We start from the raw sequence: 12,838 nt of genomic DNA on the forward strand, positions 1-12,838 counted from the left end.
TATCCTGCTGGAGCAGTCACTGTGTACATACATTACATTACTGATCCTGAGTTACATCCTGTATTATACTCCAGAGCTGCACTCACTATCCTGCTGGTGCAGTCACTGTGTACCTTCATTACATTACTGATCCTGAGTTACATCCTGTATTATACTCCAGAGCTGCGCTCACTATTCTGCTGGTGCAGTCACTGTGTACATACATTACATTACTGATCCTGAGTTACATCCTGTATTATACTCCAGAGCTGCACTCACTATTCTGCTGGTGCAGTCACTGTGTACATACATTACATTACTGATCCTGAGTTACATCCTGTATTATACTCCAGAGCTGCACTCACTATTCTGCTGGTGCAGTCACTGTGTACATACATTACATTACTGATCCTGACTTACCTCCTGTATTATACTCCAGAGCTGCACTCACTATTCTGCTGGTGCAGTCACTGTGTACATATATTACATTACTAATCCTGAGTTACATCCTGTATTATACTCCAGAGCTGCACTCACTATTCTGCTGGTGCAGTCACTGTGTACATACATTACATTACTGATCCTGAGTTACATCCTGTATTATACTCCAGAGCTGCACTCACTATTCTGCTGGTGCAGTCGCTGTGTACATACATTACTGATCCTGAGTTACATCCTGTATTATACTCCAGAGCTGCACTCACTATTCTGCTGGTGCAGTCACTGTGTACTTACATTACATTACTGCTCCTGAGTTACATCCTGTATTATACTCCGGAGCTGCACTCACTATTCTGCTGGTGCAGTCACTGTGTACATACATTACATTACTGATCCTGCGTTACATCCTGTATTATACCCCAGAGCTGCACTGACTATTCTGCTGGTGCAGTCACTGTGTACATACATTACATTACTGATCCTGCTTTACATCCTGTATTATACTCCAGAGCTGCAGTCACTATTCTGCTGGTGCAGTCACTGTGTACATACATTACATTACTGATCCTGAGTTACATCCTGTATTATACTCCAGAGCTGCACTCACTATTCTGCTGGTGCAGTCACTGTGTACATACATTACATTACTGATCCTGAGTTACGTCCTGTATTATACCCCAGAGCTGCACTCACTATTCTGCTGGTGCAGTCACTGTGTACATACATTACATTCCTGATCCTGAGTTACATCCTGTATTATACTCCAGAGCTGCACTCACTATCCTGCTGGTGCAGTCACTGTGTACATACATTATATTACTGATCCTGCGTTACATCCTGTATTATACCCCAGAGCTGCACTCACTATTCTGCTGGTGCAGTCACTGTGTACATACATTACATTACTGATCCTGAGTTACATCCTGTATTATACTCCAGAGCTGCACTCACTATTCTGCTGGTGCAGTCACTGTGTACATACATTACATTACTGATCCTGAGTTACCTCCTGTATTATACCCCAGAGCTGCGCTCACTATTCTGCTGGTGCAGTCACTGTGTACATACATTACATTACTGATCCCGAGTTACCTCCTGTATTATGCTCCAGAGCTGCGCTCACTATTCTGCTGGTGCAGTCACTGTGTACATACATTACATTACTGATCCCGAGTTACCTCCTGTATTATGCTCCAGAGCTGCACTCACTATTCTGCTGGTGCAGTCACAGTGTACATACATTACATTACTGATCCTGAGTTACCTCCTGTATTATGCTCCAGAGCTGCACTCACTATTCTGCTGGTGCAGTCACTGTGTACATACATTACATTACTGATCCTGAGTTACCTCCTGTATTATACCCCAGAGCTGCACTCACTATTCTGCTGGTGCAGTCACTGTGTACATACATTACATTACTGATCCCGAGTTACCTCCTGTATTATGCTCCAGAGCTGCACTCACTATTCTGCTGGTGCAGTCACTGTGTATATACATTACATTACTGATCCTGAGTTACCTCCTGTATTATACCCCAGAGCTGCACTCACTATTCTGCTGGTGCAGTCACTGTGTACATACATTACATTACTGATCCTGCGTTACATCCTGTATTATACCCCAGAGCTGCACTCACTATTCTGCTGGTGCAGTCACTGTGTACATACATTACATTACTGATCCTGAGTTACATCCTGTATTATACTCCAGAGCTGCACTCACTATTCTGCTGGTGCAGTCACTGTGTACATACATTACATTACTGATCCTGAGTTACCTCCTGTATTATACCCCAGAGCTGCGCTCACTATTCTGCTGGTGCAGTCACTGTGTACATACATTACATTACTGATCCCGAGTTACCTCCTGTATTATACTCCAGAGCTGCGCTCACTATTCTGCTGGTGCAGTCACTGTGTACATACATTACTGATCCTGAGTTACATCCTGTATTATACTCCAGAGCTGCCCTCACTATTCTGCTGGTGCAGTCACTGTGTACATACATTACATTTCTGATCCTGAGTTACATCCTGTATTCTACTCCAGAGCTGCGCTCACTATTCTGCTGGTGCAGTCACTGTGTACATACATTACATTACTGATCCCGAGTTACCTCCTGTATTATGCTCCAGAGCTGCACTCACTATTCTGCTGGTGCAGTCACTGTGTACATACATTACATTACTGATCCTGAGTTACATCCTGTATTATGCTCCAGAGCTGCACTCACTATTCTGCTGGTGCAGTCACTGTGTACATACATTACATTACTGATCCTGAGTTATATCCTGTATTATGCTCCAGAGCTGCACTCACTATTCTGCTGGTGCAGTCACTGTGTACATACATTACATTACTGATCCTGAGTTACATCCTGTATTATGCTCCAGAGCTGCACTCACTATTCTGCTGGTGCAGTCACTGTGTACATACATTACATTACTGATCCTGAGTTACATCCTGTATTATGCTCCAGAGCTGCACTCACTATTCTGCTGGTGCAGTCACTGTGTACATACATTACATTACTGATCCTGAGTTACCTCCTGTATTATACCCCAGAGCTGCACTCACTATTCTGCTGGTGCAGTCACTGTGTACATACATTACATTACTGATCCTGAGTTACCTCCTGTATTATACCCCAGAGCTGCACTCACTATTCTGCTGGTGCAGTCACTGTGTACATACATTACATTACTGATCCTGAGTTACCTCCTGTATTATACCCCAGAGCTGCACTCACTATTCTGCAGCTTCAGAGATTAAATCCCCCAGCATTCCCTGACGTCTTTGCAGTGGGGTCTCTACGGTCCTGATGATGTGTGCCCCCCACACTTTAATGTCATATTAACCATTTTGTGCATTTATTTTCTTTCTCTGTAGAAGACCCCCGGACTCCGCAGTTGGAGTATAAGTGGTGTAACGTCGGGGTCCTGGAATACGACGATCAGAAGAAACTCTACTTAGTCCACAAGTCCACTGTGTCCCGGCTCCTGAGCGCAGCAGACGGCAGAGCCCCACACACAGGTGCCGGGGGCTGCATCTTGGAAATGCTGAAAGATTAAAGAGATTGTCCAGGAATTTGCGGGGCACCGGACCCCCGCCAGTCTCATACTGATCACCTAATAGCTGACGCCCCATTATCTCTAGGGACCCACATTTATTAAGAATGGAGTCAATAAAAAGGAGGGATTTTAGAAGAAACTTTAAAGAAAGTTGCACATTTTGTTGCCTTTTGTTTAGGCGGCAGGGTGGGCGCCCCCAAATGTTTCTGCCTCTTTTTACTCCTCTTTACTCATTTCTTCACTGTTCAAAAGTGTTGAGAAAACTTTCAATTTATTTTCACAATTTTTCACTGGGGTTTAGGGTTCACCCAAACCATCTGAAATGGAGATAATGGCACCGAGAGGGAGGAAAGGTGGAAGATGGAGATCACAGGAGGGAGACGGCACATTGTGGAGGAATGGAGACATGATCACAACCTCTGGATTCTCCAGTCCGGAGTCTGAGCCTCGTGCAGAAATCCTGGCACCTTCAGCCTCGTGAAGAAATCCCAGCACCTCCGACCTCGGCTGCTGTCACTGAGGTCATTGATGGTCATTTGAGGAAGGTTCTGCTGCTGAATAAGCAAATCTTCAGGATCCTCCGCCGGCAGCTTCTGTGTAATCACCGACCAATTAAATCCACGATGTGCTCAATGGAGACATGTCTGGAGATGCTGCAGTCAAGTTTGGATACACTGCAGCCACAGGAGGCAGTCTGGAGATGCTGCAGCCACAGGAGGCAAGTCTAGAGACGCTGCAGCCACAGGAGACAAGTCCGGAGACACTGCAGTCAAGTTTGGATACACTGCAGCCACTGGAGACAAGTCCAGAGATGCTGCAGCCATAGGAGACAAGTCTGGAGATGCTGCAGCCACGGGAGACAAGTCTGGAGACGCTGCAGCCACAGGAGACAAGTCCGGAGACACTGCAGTCAAGTCCGGAGATGCTGCAGTCAAGTTTGGATACACTACAGCCACAGGAGGCAAGTCTGGAGACGCTGCAGCCAGGGGAGACAAGTCCGGAGATGCTGCAGCCACGGGAGACAAGTCCAGAGACGCTGCAGCCACGGTAGACAAGTTGAGAGGTGCTACAACCCCAGGAGACAAGTCTGGAGACTCTGCAGCCACGGGAGACAAGTCCAGAGGTGCTACAACCCCAGGAGACAAGTCTGGAGACTCTGCAGCCACGGGAGACAAGTCTGGAGACTCTGCAGCCGTGGGAGACAAGTCCGGAGACACTGCAGTGTGCAGAAATGTGGTTGCCCTCCAGACTGAATACGCTGAGTTTTTACTTTGTTTCCTCTCTCCATCAGTCACAGATCAGTGACGTCACCGTCCGATGATCTCCATCTTTCCTTCTTGCTGCTGTGATATCAGTGTTGAGTGTAATTGATAGATCTGCATTATTTCATGGTCCGACCTCCATTATTAATCAGCAGTGCGGCCTTGGTCACATAGTACGGAGCAGATTTTGATAATTTCCCCATTATTTCCTGTTTTTATCAGGGATGCCCCCGGTGGCCAATTTCCAGTACTGGGTTCCCCGAATCAGGCTGCTGTTTTGCGCTGAGAATCCGCATGTGTTTGCGCAGAGGATAATAGCAGCCGAGCAGCTACGAAGGAAGACGGAAGCCCTGCTCCTGTACAACCTGTACGTGGACTGTATGCCGGCGGCCGGGAGTCGTAGGATCACAGCGCAGAGTCTGAGCAGCATGAAGCAGCGACTGCTGAGCACCGCGCGCCTGAAAAAGGACGAGAGGTACGAAGGGTCCCATATACTGGGGGAAAGGGGGCCGTCCTGTACACCTTGTACCCATATAGTGCAGGGTTAGGTGGTCCTATATACCATGTGATCATATAGTGCAGGGTTAGGTGGTCCCATATACCATGTGATCATATAGTGTAGGGTTAGGTGGTCCCATATACCATGTGATCATATAGTGCAGAGTTAGGTGGTCCCATATACCATATGATCATATAGTGCAGAGTTAGGTGGTCCCATATACCATGTGATTATATAGTGCAGGGTTAGGTGGTCCCTTATACCATGTGGTCATATAGTGCAGGGTTAGGTGGTCCCATATACCATGTGGTCATGTAGTGCAGGGTTAGGTGGTCCCATACACCATGTGATCAAATAGTGTAGGGTAGGTGGTCCCATATACCGTGTGATCATATAGTGTAGGGTTGGGTGGTCCCATATACAGTGTGATCATATAGTGCAGGGTTAGGTGGTCCCATATACCGTGTGGTCATATAGTGCAGAGTTAGGTGGTTCCATATACCATATGATCATATAGTGTAGGGTTAGGTGGTCCCATATACCATGTGATTATATAGTGTAGGGTAGGTGGTCCCATATACCGTGTGATCATATAGTGTAGGGTTGGGTGGTCCCATATACAGTGTGATCATATAGTGCAGGGTTAGGTGGTCCCATATACCATGTGGTCATATAGTGCAGAGTTAGGTGGTCCCATATACCATATGATCATATAGTGTAGGGTTAGGTGGTCCCATATACCGTGTGATCATATAGTGCAGAGTTAGGTGGTCCCATATACCATGTGATTATATAGTGCAGGGTTAGGTGGTCCCATATACCGTGTGATCATATAGTGCAGGGTTAGGTGGTCCCATATACCGTGTGATCATATAGTGCAGGGTTAGGTGGTCCCATATACCATGTGGTCATATAGTGTAGGGTTAGGTGGTTCCATATACAATGTGGTCATATAGTGCAGGGTTAGGTGGTCCCATATACCATGTGATCATATAGTGCAGGGTTAGGTGGTCCCATATACAGTGTGATCATATAGTGCAGGGTTAGGTGGTCCCATATACCATGTGGTCATATAGTGCAGAGTTAGGTGGTCCCATATACCATATGATCATATAGTGTAGGGTTAGGTGGTCCCATATACCGTGTGATCATATAGTGCAGAGTTAGGTGGTCCCATATACCATGTGATTATATAGTGCAGGGTTAGGTGGTCCCATACACCATGTGATCATATAGTGTAGGGTTAGGTGGTCCCATATACCATGTGGTCATATAGTTCAGGGTTAGGTGGTCCCATATATCGTGATCATATAGTTCAGGGTTAGGTGGTCCCATATATCATGTGATCATATAGTGCAGGGTTAGGTGGTCCCATATACCATGTGATCATATAGTGTAGGGTTAGGTGGTCCCATATACCATGTGATCATATAGTGTAGGGTTAGGTGGTCCCATATACCATGTGGTCATATAGTGCAGGGTTAGGTGGTCCTATATACCATGTGATTATATAGTGCAGGGTTAGGTGGTCCCATACACCATGTGATCATATAGTGTAGGGTTGGGTGGTCCCATACACAGTGTGATCATATAGTGCAGGGTTAGGTGGTCCCATATACCATGTGGTCATATAGTGCAGAGTTAGGTGGTCCCATATACCATGTGGTCATATAGTGCAGGGTTAGGTGGTCCCATATACCGTGTGATCATATAGTGCAGGGTTAGGTGGTCCCATATACCATGTGGTCATATAGTGCAGAGTTAGGTGGTCCCATATACCATATGATCATATAGTGTAGGGTTAGGTGGTCCCATATACCGTGTGATCATATAGTGCAGAGTTAGGTGGTCCCATATACCATGTGATTATATAGTGCAGGGTTAGGTGGTCCCATATACCGTGTGGTCATATAGTGCAGGGTTAGGTGGTCCCATATACAGTGTGATCATATAGTGCAGGGTTAGGTGGTCCCATATACCATGTGGTCATATAGTGCAGGGTTAGGTGGTCCCATATACAGTGTGATCATATAGTGCAGGGTTAGGTGGTCCCATATACCATGTGGTCATATAGTGCAGAGTTAGGTGGTCCCATATACCATATGATCATATAGTGCAGAGTTAGGTGGTCCCATATACCGTGTGATCATATAGTGCAGGGTTAGGTGGTCCCATATACCGTGTGATCATATAGTGCAGGGTTAGGTGGTCCCATATACCATGTGATTATATAGTGCAGGGTTAGGTGGTCCCATATACCATGTGATCATATAGTGCAGGGTTAGGTGGTCCCATATACCATGTGATCATATAGTGCAGGGTTAGGTGGTCCCATATACAGTGTGATCATATAGTGCAGGGTTAGGTGGTCCCATATACCATGTGGTCATATAGTGCAGAGTTAGGTGGTCCCATATACCATATGATCATATAGTGTAGGGTTAGGTGGTCCCATATACCGTGTGATCATATAGTGCAGAGTTAGGTGGTCCCATATACCATGTGATTATATAGTGCAGGGTTAGGTGGTCCCATACACCATGTGATCATATAGTGTAGGGTTAGGTGGTCCCATATACCATGTGGTCATATAGTTCAGGGTTAGGTGGTCCCATATATCGTGATCATATAGTTCAGGGTTAGGTGGTCCCATATATCATGTGATCATATAGTGCAGGGTTAGGTGGTCCCATATACCATGTGATCATATAGTGTAGGGTTAGGTGGTCCCATATACCATGTGATCATATAGTGTAGGGTTAGGTGGTCCCATATACCATGTGGTCATATAGTGCAGGGTTAGGTGGTCCTATATACCATGTGATTATATAGTGCAGGGTTAGGTGGTCCCATACACCATGTGATCATATAGTGTAGGGTTGGGTGGTCCCATACACAGTGTGATCATATAGTGCAGGGTTAGGTGGTCCCATATACCATGTGGTCATATAGTGCAGAGTTAGGTGGTCCCATATACCATGTGGTCATATAGTGCAGGGTTAGGTGGTCCCATATACCGTGTGATCATATAGTGCAGGGTTAGGTGGTCCCATATACCATGTGGTCATATAGTGCAGAGTTAGGTGGTCCCATATACCATATGATCATATAGTGTAGGGTTAGGTGGTCCCATATACCGTGTGATCATATAGTGCAGAGTTAGGTGGTCCCATATACCATGTGATTATATAGTGCAGGGTTAGGTGGTCCCATATACCGTGTGGTCATATAGTGCAGGGTTAGGTGGTCCCATATACAGTGTGATCATATAGTGCAGGGTTAGGTGGTCCCATATACCATGTGGTCATATAGTGCAGGGTTAGGTGGTCCCATATACAGTGTGATCATATAGTGCAGGGTTAGGTGGTCCCATATACCATGTGGTCATATAGTGCAGAGTTAGGTGGTCCCATATACCATATGATCATATAGTGCAGAGTTAGGTGGTCCCATATACCGTGTGATCATATAGTGCAGGGTTAGGTGGTCCCATATACCGTGTGATCATATAGTGCAGGGTTAGGTGGTCCCATATACCATGTGATTATATAGTGCAGGGTTAGGTGGTCCCATATACCATGTGATCATATAGTGCAGGGTTAGGTGGTCCCATATACCATGTGATTATATAGTGCAGGGTTAGGTGGTCCCATATACCGTGTGGTCATATAGTGAAGGGTTAGGTGGTCCCATATACCATGTAATCATATAGTGCAGGGTTAGGTGGTCCCATATACCATGTGGTCATATAGTGTAGGGTTAGGTGGTTCCATATACAATGTGGTCATATAGTGCAGGGTTAGGTGGTCCCATATACCATGTGATCATATAGTGCAGAGTTAGGTGGTCCCATATACCATGTGGTCATATAGTGCAGGGTTAGGTTGTCCCATATACCATGTGGTCATATAGTGTAGGGTTAGGTGGTTCCATATACAATGTGGTCATATAGTGCAGGGTTAGGTGGTCCCATATACCATGTGATCATATAGTGCAGAGTTAGGTGGTCCCATATACCATGTGGTCATATAGTGCAGGGTTAGGTGGTCCCATATACCATGTGGTCATATAGTGTAGGGTTAGGTGGTTCCATATACAATGTGGTCATATAGTGCAGGGTTAGGTGGTCCCATATACCATGTGATCATATAGTGCAGGGTTAGGTGGTCCCATATACCATGTGATCATATAGTGCAGGGTTAGGTGGTCCCATATACCGTGTGGTCATATAGTGCAGGGTTAGGTGGTCCCATATACCATGTGATCATATAGTGCAGGGTTAGGTGGTCCCATATACAGTGTGATTATATAGTGCAGGGTTAGGTGGTCCCATATACCGTGTGATCATATAGTGCAGAGTTAGGTGGTCCCATATACCATGTGATCATATAGTGCAGGGTTAGGTGGTCCCATATACCATGTGGTCATATAGTGCAGAGTTAGGTGGTCCCATATACCATATGATCATATAGTGTAGGGTTAGGTGGTCCCATATACCGTGTGATCATATAGTGCAGGGTTAGGTGGTCCCATATACCATGTGATCATATAGTGTAGGGTTAGGTGGTCCCATATACCGTGTGATCATATAGTGCAGGGTTAGGTGGTCCCATATACCGTGTGATCATATAGTGCAGAGTTAGGTGGTCCCATATACCGTGTGATCATATAGTGCAGAGTTAGGTGGTCCCATATACCATGTGATTATATAGTGCAGAGTTAGGTGGTCCCATATACCATGTGATCATATAGTGCAGGGTTAGGTGGTCCCATATACCTTGGTTTTACAGCCACAGTGAGTCCTATAATCTGGCACCTGATAGTCCGTACAATGATGGTGGTGGCTTTGCGCCATGTTGCGGCGGTGCTCGGGGTGGCGGTACACGCTGTGTTGTGTTATTTCCTCAGCGTTCATCTTCAGTTGGAACATCTAGAAATGGAGATCGGCCTGGACTACGAACGTGCCATGAACAAGCTCGTCTTCAACCGACTCGTCTCCTCCAAACCTCACAAGTTTTCTTACGTCACATTACCCGACAAGACCGAGGACAAGACCCCGAGCAAAGGTAAAGGATTACTGGGGTCCCGCTGGTCAAGATGTCACTGCAAAATGGGGAAGTTCTGCGACTTTCTTGTTCACTTCGGCCCTGATTTTATCATTTGTGGTTTTGTTGCAGCCACTTTAGTTTTGTCCAAAGCCGGAGATGAGACTAGTCCGGCTGCTCCCAGGCCGGCTCCTCCCAGCGCTGCTACAGGTGATTGACAGGTCCTCTGTGTATGAGTCCTGACAGTCTGCCAGCGCAGTGCCATCAGACGCCGGACTAGTCACGGCTCCCTGTGGTCCGCCAGAGTGTTTACTGCTGTTTTCAGTCTACTGACACATTGTTACAAAGTGTCAGCTCAGGGAGATCTGTGCTATCTATGTGTATAGTCTAGACTGGTACATTGTAACAAACCCTCAGCTGTGAGATGTACTAGGTCTGCAGCGGTTTTCAGCCACTGGCACCAGACTCATCCGTTTCTCTTCTTTATCGTAGGGTTAATTGATATTCCCATCTATCCATTTGCCAAAAACCGGTCGGCTTTCACGTTCACGACGCTCCTGACCCGGTCCGAGGTCATCACCTCCCTCTGCAAAGTGCGCAGCGAATGCAACAAGGCGTCCGCCATGTCCCTGTTCCATTCCACCCTGACCAAGTGCGTGCGGCTGGAGGAGTTCGAGCAAACGCAGTCCCAGGCCTTCTCCCAGGTAAAGCCATCCCCTTATATTCCTACCATTACACACAGCGACAGAGACCTGCATCACGCCCTCTAGTCACAGCCAAAGCTGCGCTCACTATACCCATGCCTGTGACCGAGTGGCCGGGCGCAGACACTGAACCTGCAGGAGCGCCACACACATGCTGCGCCGAGCTCTAGGCTACGAGGTCGCTTTGCTCACTGTTATTATATCCCACCTGCAGCCATCAGATGTGTCCGTCCCCGTGAGCCGGACCCCGATGTGCGAGGCTCGTGGTCCGGAGTCCAGCCGCTGAATCTTAATGACATGTTCCATTATTTGACCAGAGACATTGAATACAGAGTCGTCGTCCTCCATGGACGGAGCTTTTGATGGTCCATTTCTGGTCTTCGTCCAGGTCCAGTTGTTCCTGAAGGACGGCTGGGTGAGCACCCTGAAGAGCGCGGTGCGCAGCAGCCTGAGGGACGTGGGGAAAGGCTGGTACGACCTGAGCGAGTGCAGCTGGGAGGTGTACGGTATGTCAAAGCTGCGGCAGCTCATGGAGCTCATCAAGTTCAAGCTGCAGGACTCGCTGCGCTTCCTGGTGCAGGACTCCATCGTCAGCTTCACCCAGTTCATCCTGGACGCCTGCTACAGCGTCTTATCCTGTCCGGAGGAGATGGACTGGGGGGGAGACCTCATCAACAGCCCCTACAAGTAAGACGCCACATACCCCGGTTCTGCCTGTGTACACATTATCCTGGGCTATACTCCAGAGCTGCGCTCGCTGTTCTGCTCCTGCAGGTGTCAGATGTAGGGTTCTGCGCATGGCTCCTCGCTGTGATTCCTTCTCATTAGATTTTCTTGCTTATTGAAGACCTCGGAAGAACCCTATTTTCCTGCTGGACCTGGTGCTGGACGTCTCGGGGGCGCACTTCAGCACTCCGCTGGAGAACTTCGAGACTTCGCTCATGACTTTGTTTGATAAAGGGATCCTGGCAACTCACAGCGTCCCCCAACTGGAGAAAGTGAGTGCAGAGTGTCCCCCCCTCATCCTCCTCAGTATAATGAAGCGGTTGTCACAGTATCTGACAACCTGCCTGTACATCCTATGTGCGAGGTTGTCGCCCTCCATCAGTGACATTGCTGACATCCTCTGTGCTGTCAGTCCTGCTGTGTGTGAGCATCCAATCTTTGCCCCCCTCAGTTTGTGTTGGAGGACCTCTTCATCAGTGGCACTCCGCTGCTGGAGTCAGTGGGCCTGCACGAGCCCGCGGTGGAGGAGCTGCGCAGCAACATCCGCACGGCCATCTGTAAAGCGCTGATACCACTGAAAGCCTACGCGAAGCAGTACGAGAAGTTCCTGGAGCTCCACAACACCGACGTGGAGACCTACATGAGGTGACGGCAGTCAGCAACTGCTCATGGGATGGGGGGTGCACTTACTTTATGGGCACTGCTCAGTGACCTCTCACGGGTTGGGGGGTGCACTTACTTTATGGGCACTGCTCAGTGACCTCTCACGGGTTGGGGGGTGCACTTACTTTATGGGCACTGCTCAGTGACCTCTCACGGGTTGGGGGGTGCACTTACTTTATGGGCACTGCTCAGTGACCTCTCACGGGTTGGGGGGTGCACTTACTTTATGGGCACGACTCAGTGACCTCTCACGGGTTGGGGGGTGTACTTACTTTATGGGCACGGCTGAGTGACCTCTCACGGGTTGGGGGGTGCACTTACTTTATGGGCACTGCTCAGTGACCTCTCACGGGTTGGGGGGTGCACTTACTTTATGGGCACTGCTCAGTGACCTCTCACGGGTTGGGGGGTGCACTTACTTTATGGGCACTGCTCAGTGACCTCT

At 47.7% G+C, this 12,838-nt stretch overlaps 1 protein-coding gene across 2 annotated transcripts in view; it reads left to right on the forward strand.

The window, feature by feature from the left end:
* The window catches only part of DNAH1 (dynein axonemal heavy chain 1), a 64,693-nt gene that overhangs the window by 14,978 nt on the left and 36,877 nt on the right, over positions 1 to 12,838 (forward strand). For both annotated transcript variants that reach the window (XM_077276967.1, XM_077276968.1), the window contains exons 7-13: positions 3,313 to 3,456; positions 4,979 to 5,231; positions 10,164 to 10,321; positions 10,793 to 11,004; positions 11,393 to 11,691; positions 11,852 to 12,002; positions 12,182 to 12,375. In XM_077276967.1, coding sequence (XP_077133082.1) covers positions 3,313 to 3,456; positions 4,979 to 5,231; positions 10,164 to 10,321; positions 10,793 to 11,004; positions 11,393 to 11,691; positions 11,852 to 12,002; positions 12,182 to 12,375 — 1,411 coding nt within the window. The remainder of the gene's footprint in view (positions 1 to 3,312; positions 3,457 to 4,978; positions 5,232 to 10,163; positions 10,322 to 10,792; positions 11,005 to 11,392; positions 11,692 to 11,851; positions 12,003 to 12,181; positions 12,376 to 12,838) is intronic.

The sequence above is a fragment of the Ranitomeya variabilis genome, chromosome 8 (assembly GCF_051348905.1).
Source record: "Ranitomeya variabilis isolate aRanVar5 chromosome 8, aRanVar5.hap1, whole genome shotgun sequence".
NCBI lineage: Eukaryota > Metazoa > Chordata > Amphibia > Anura > Dendrobatidae > Ranitomeya > Ranitomeya variabilis.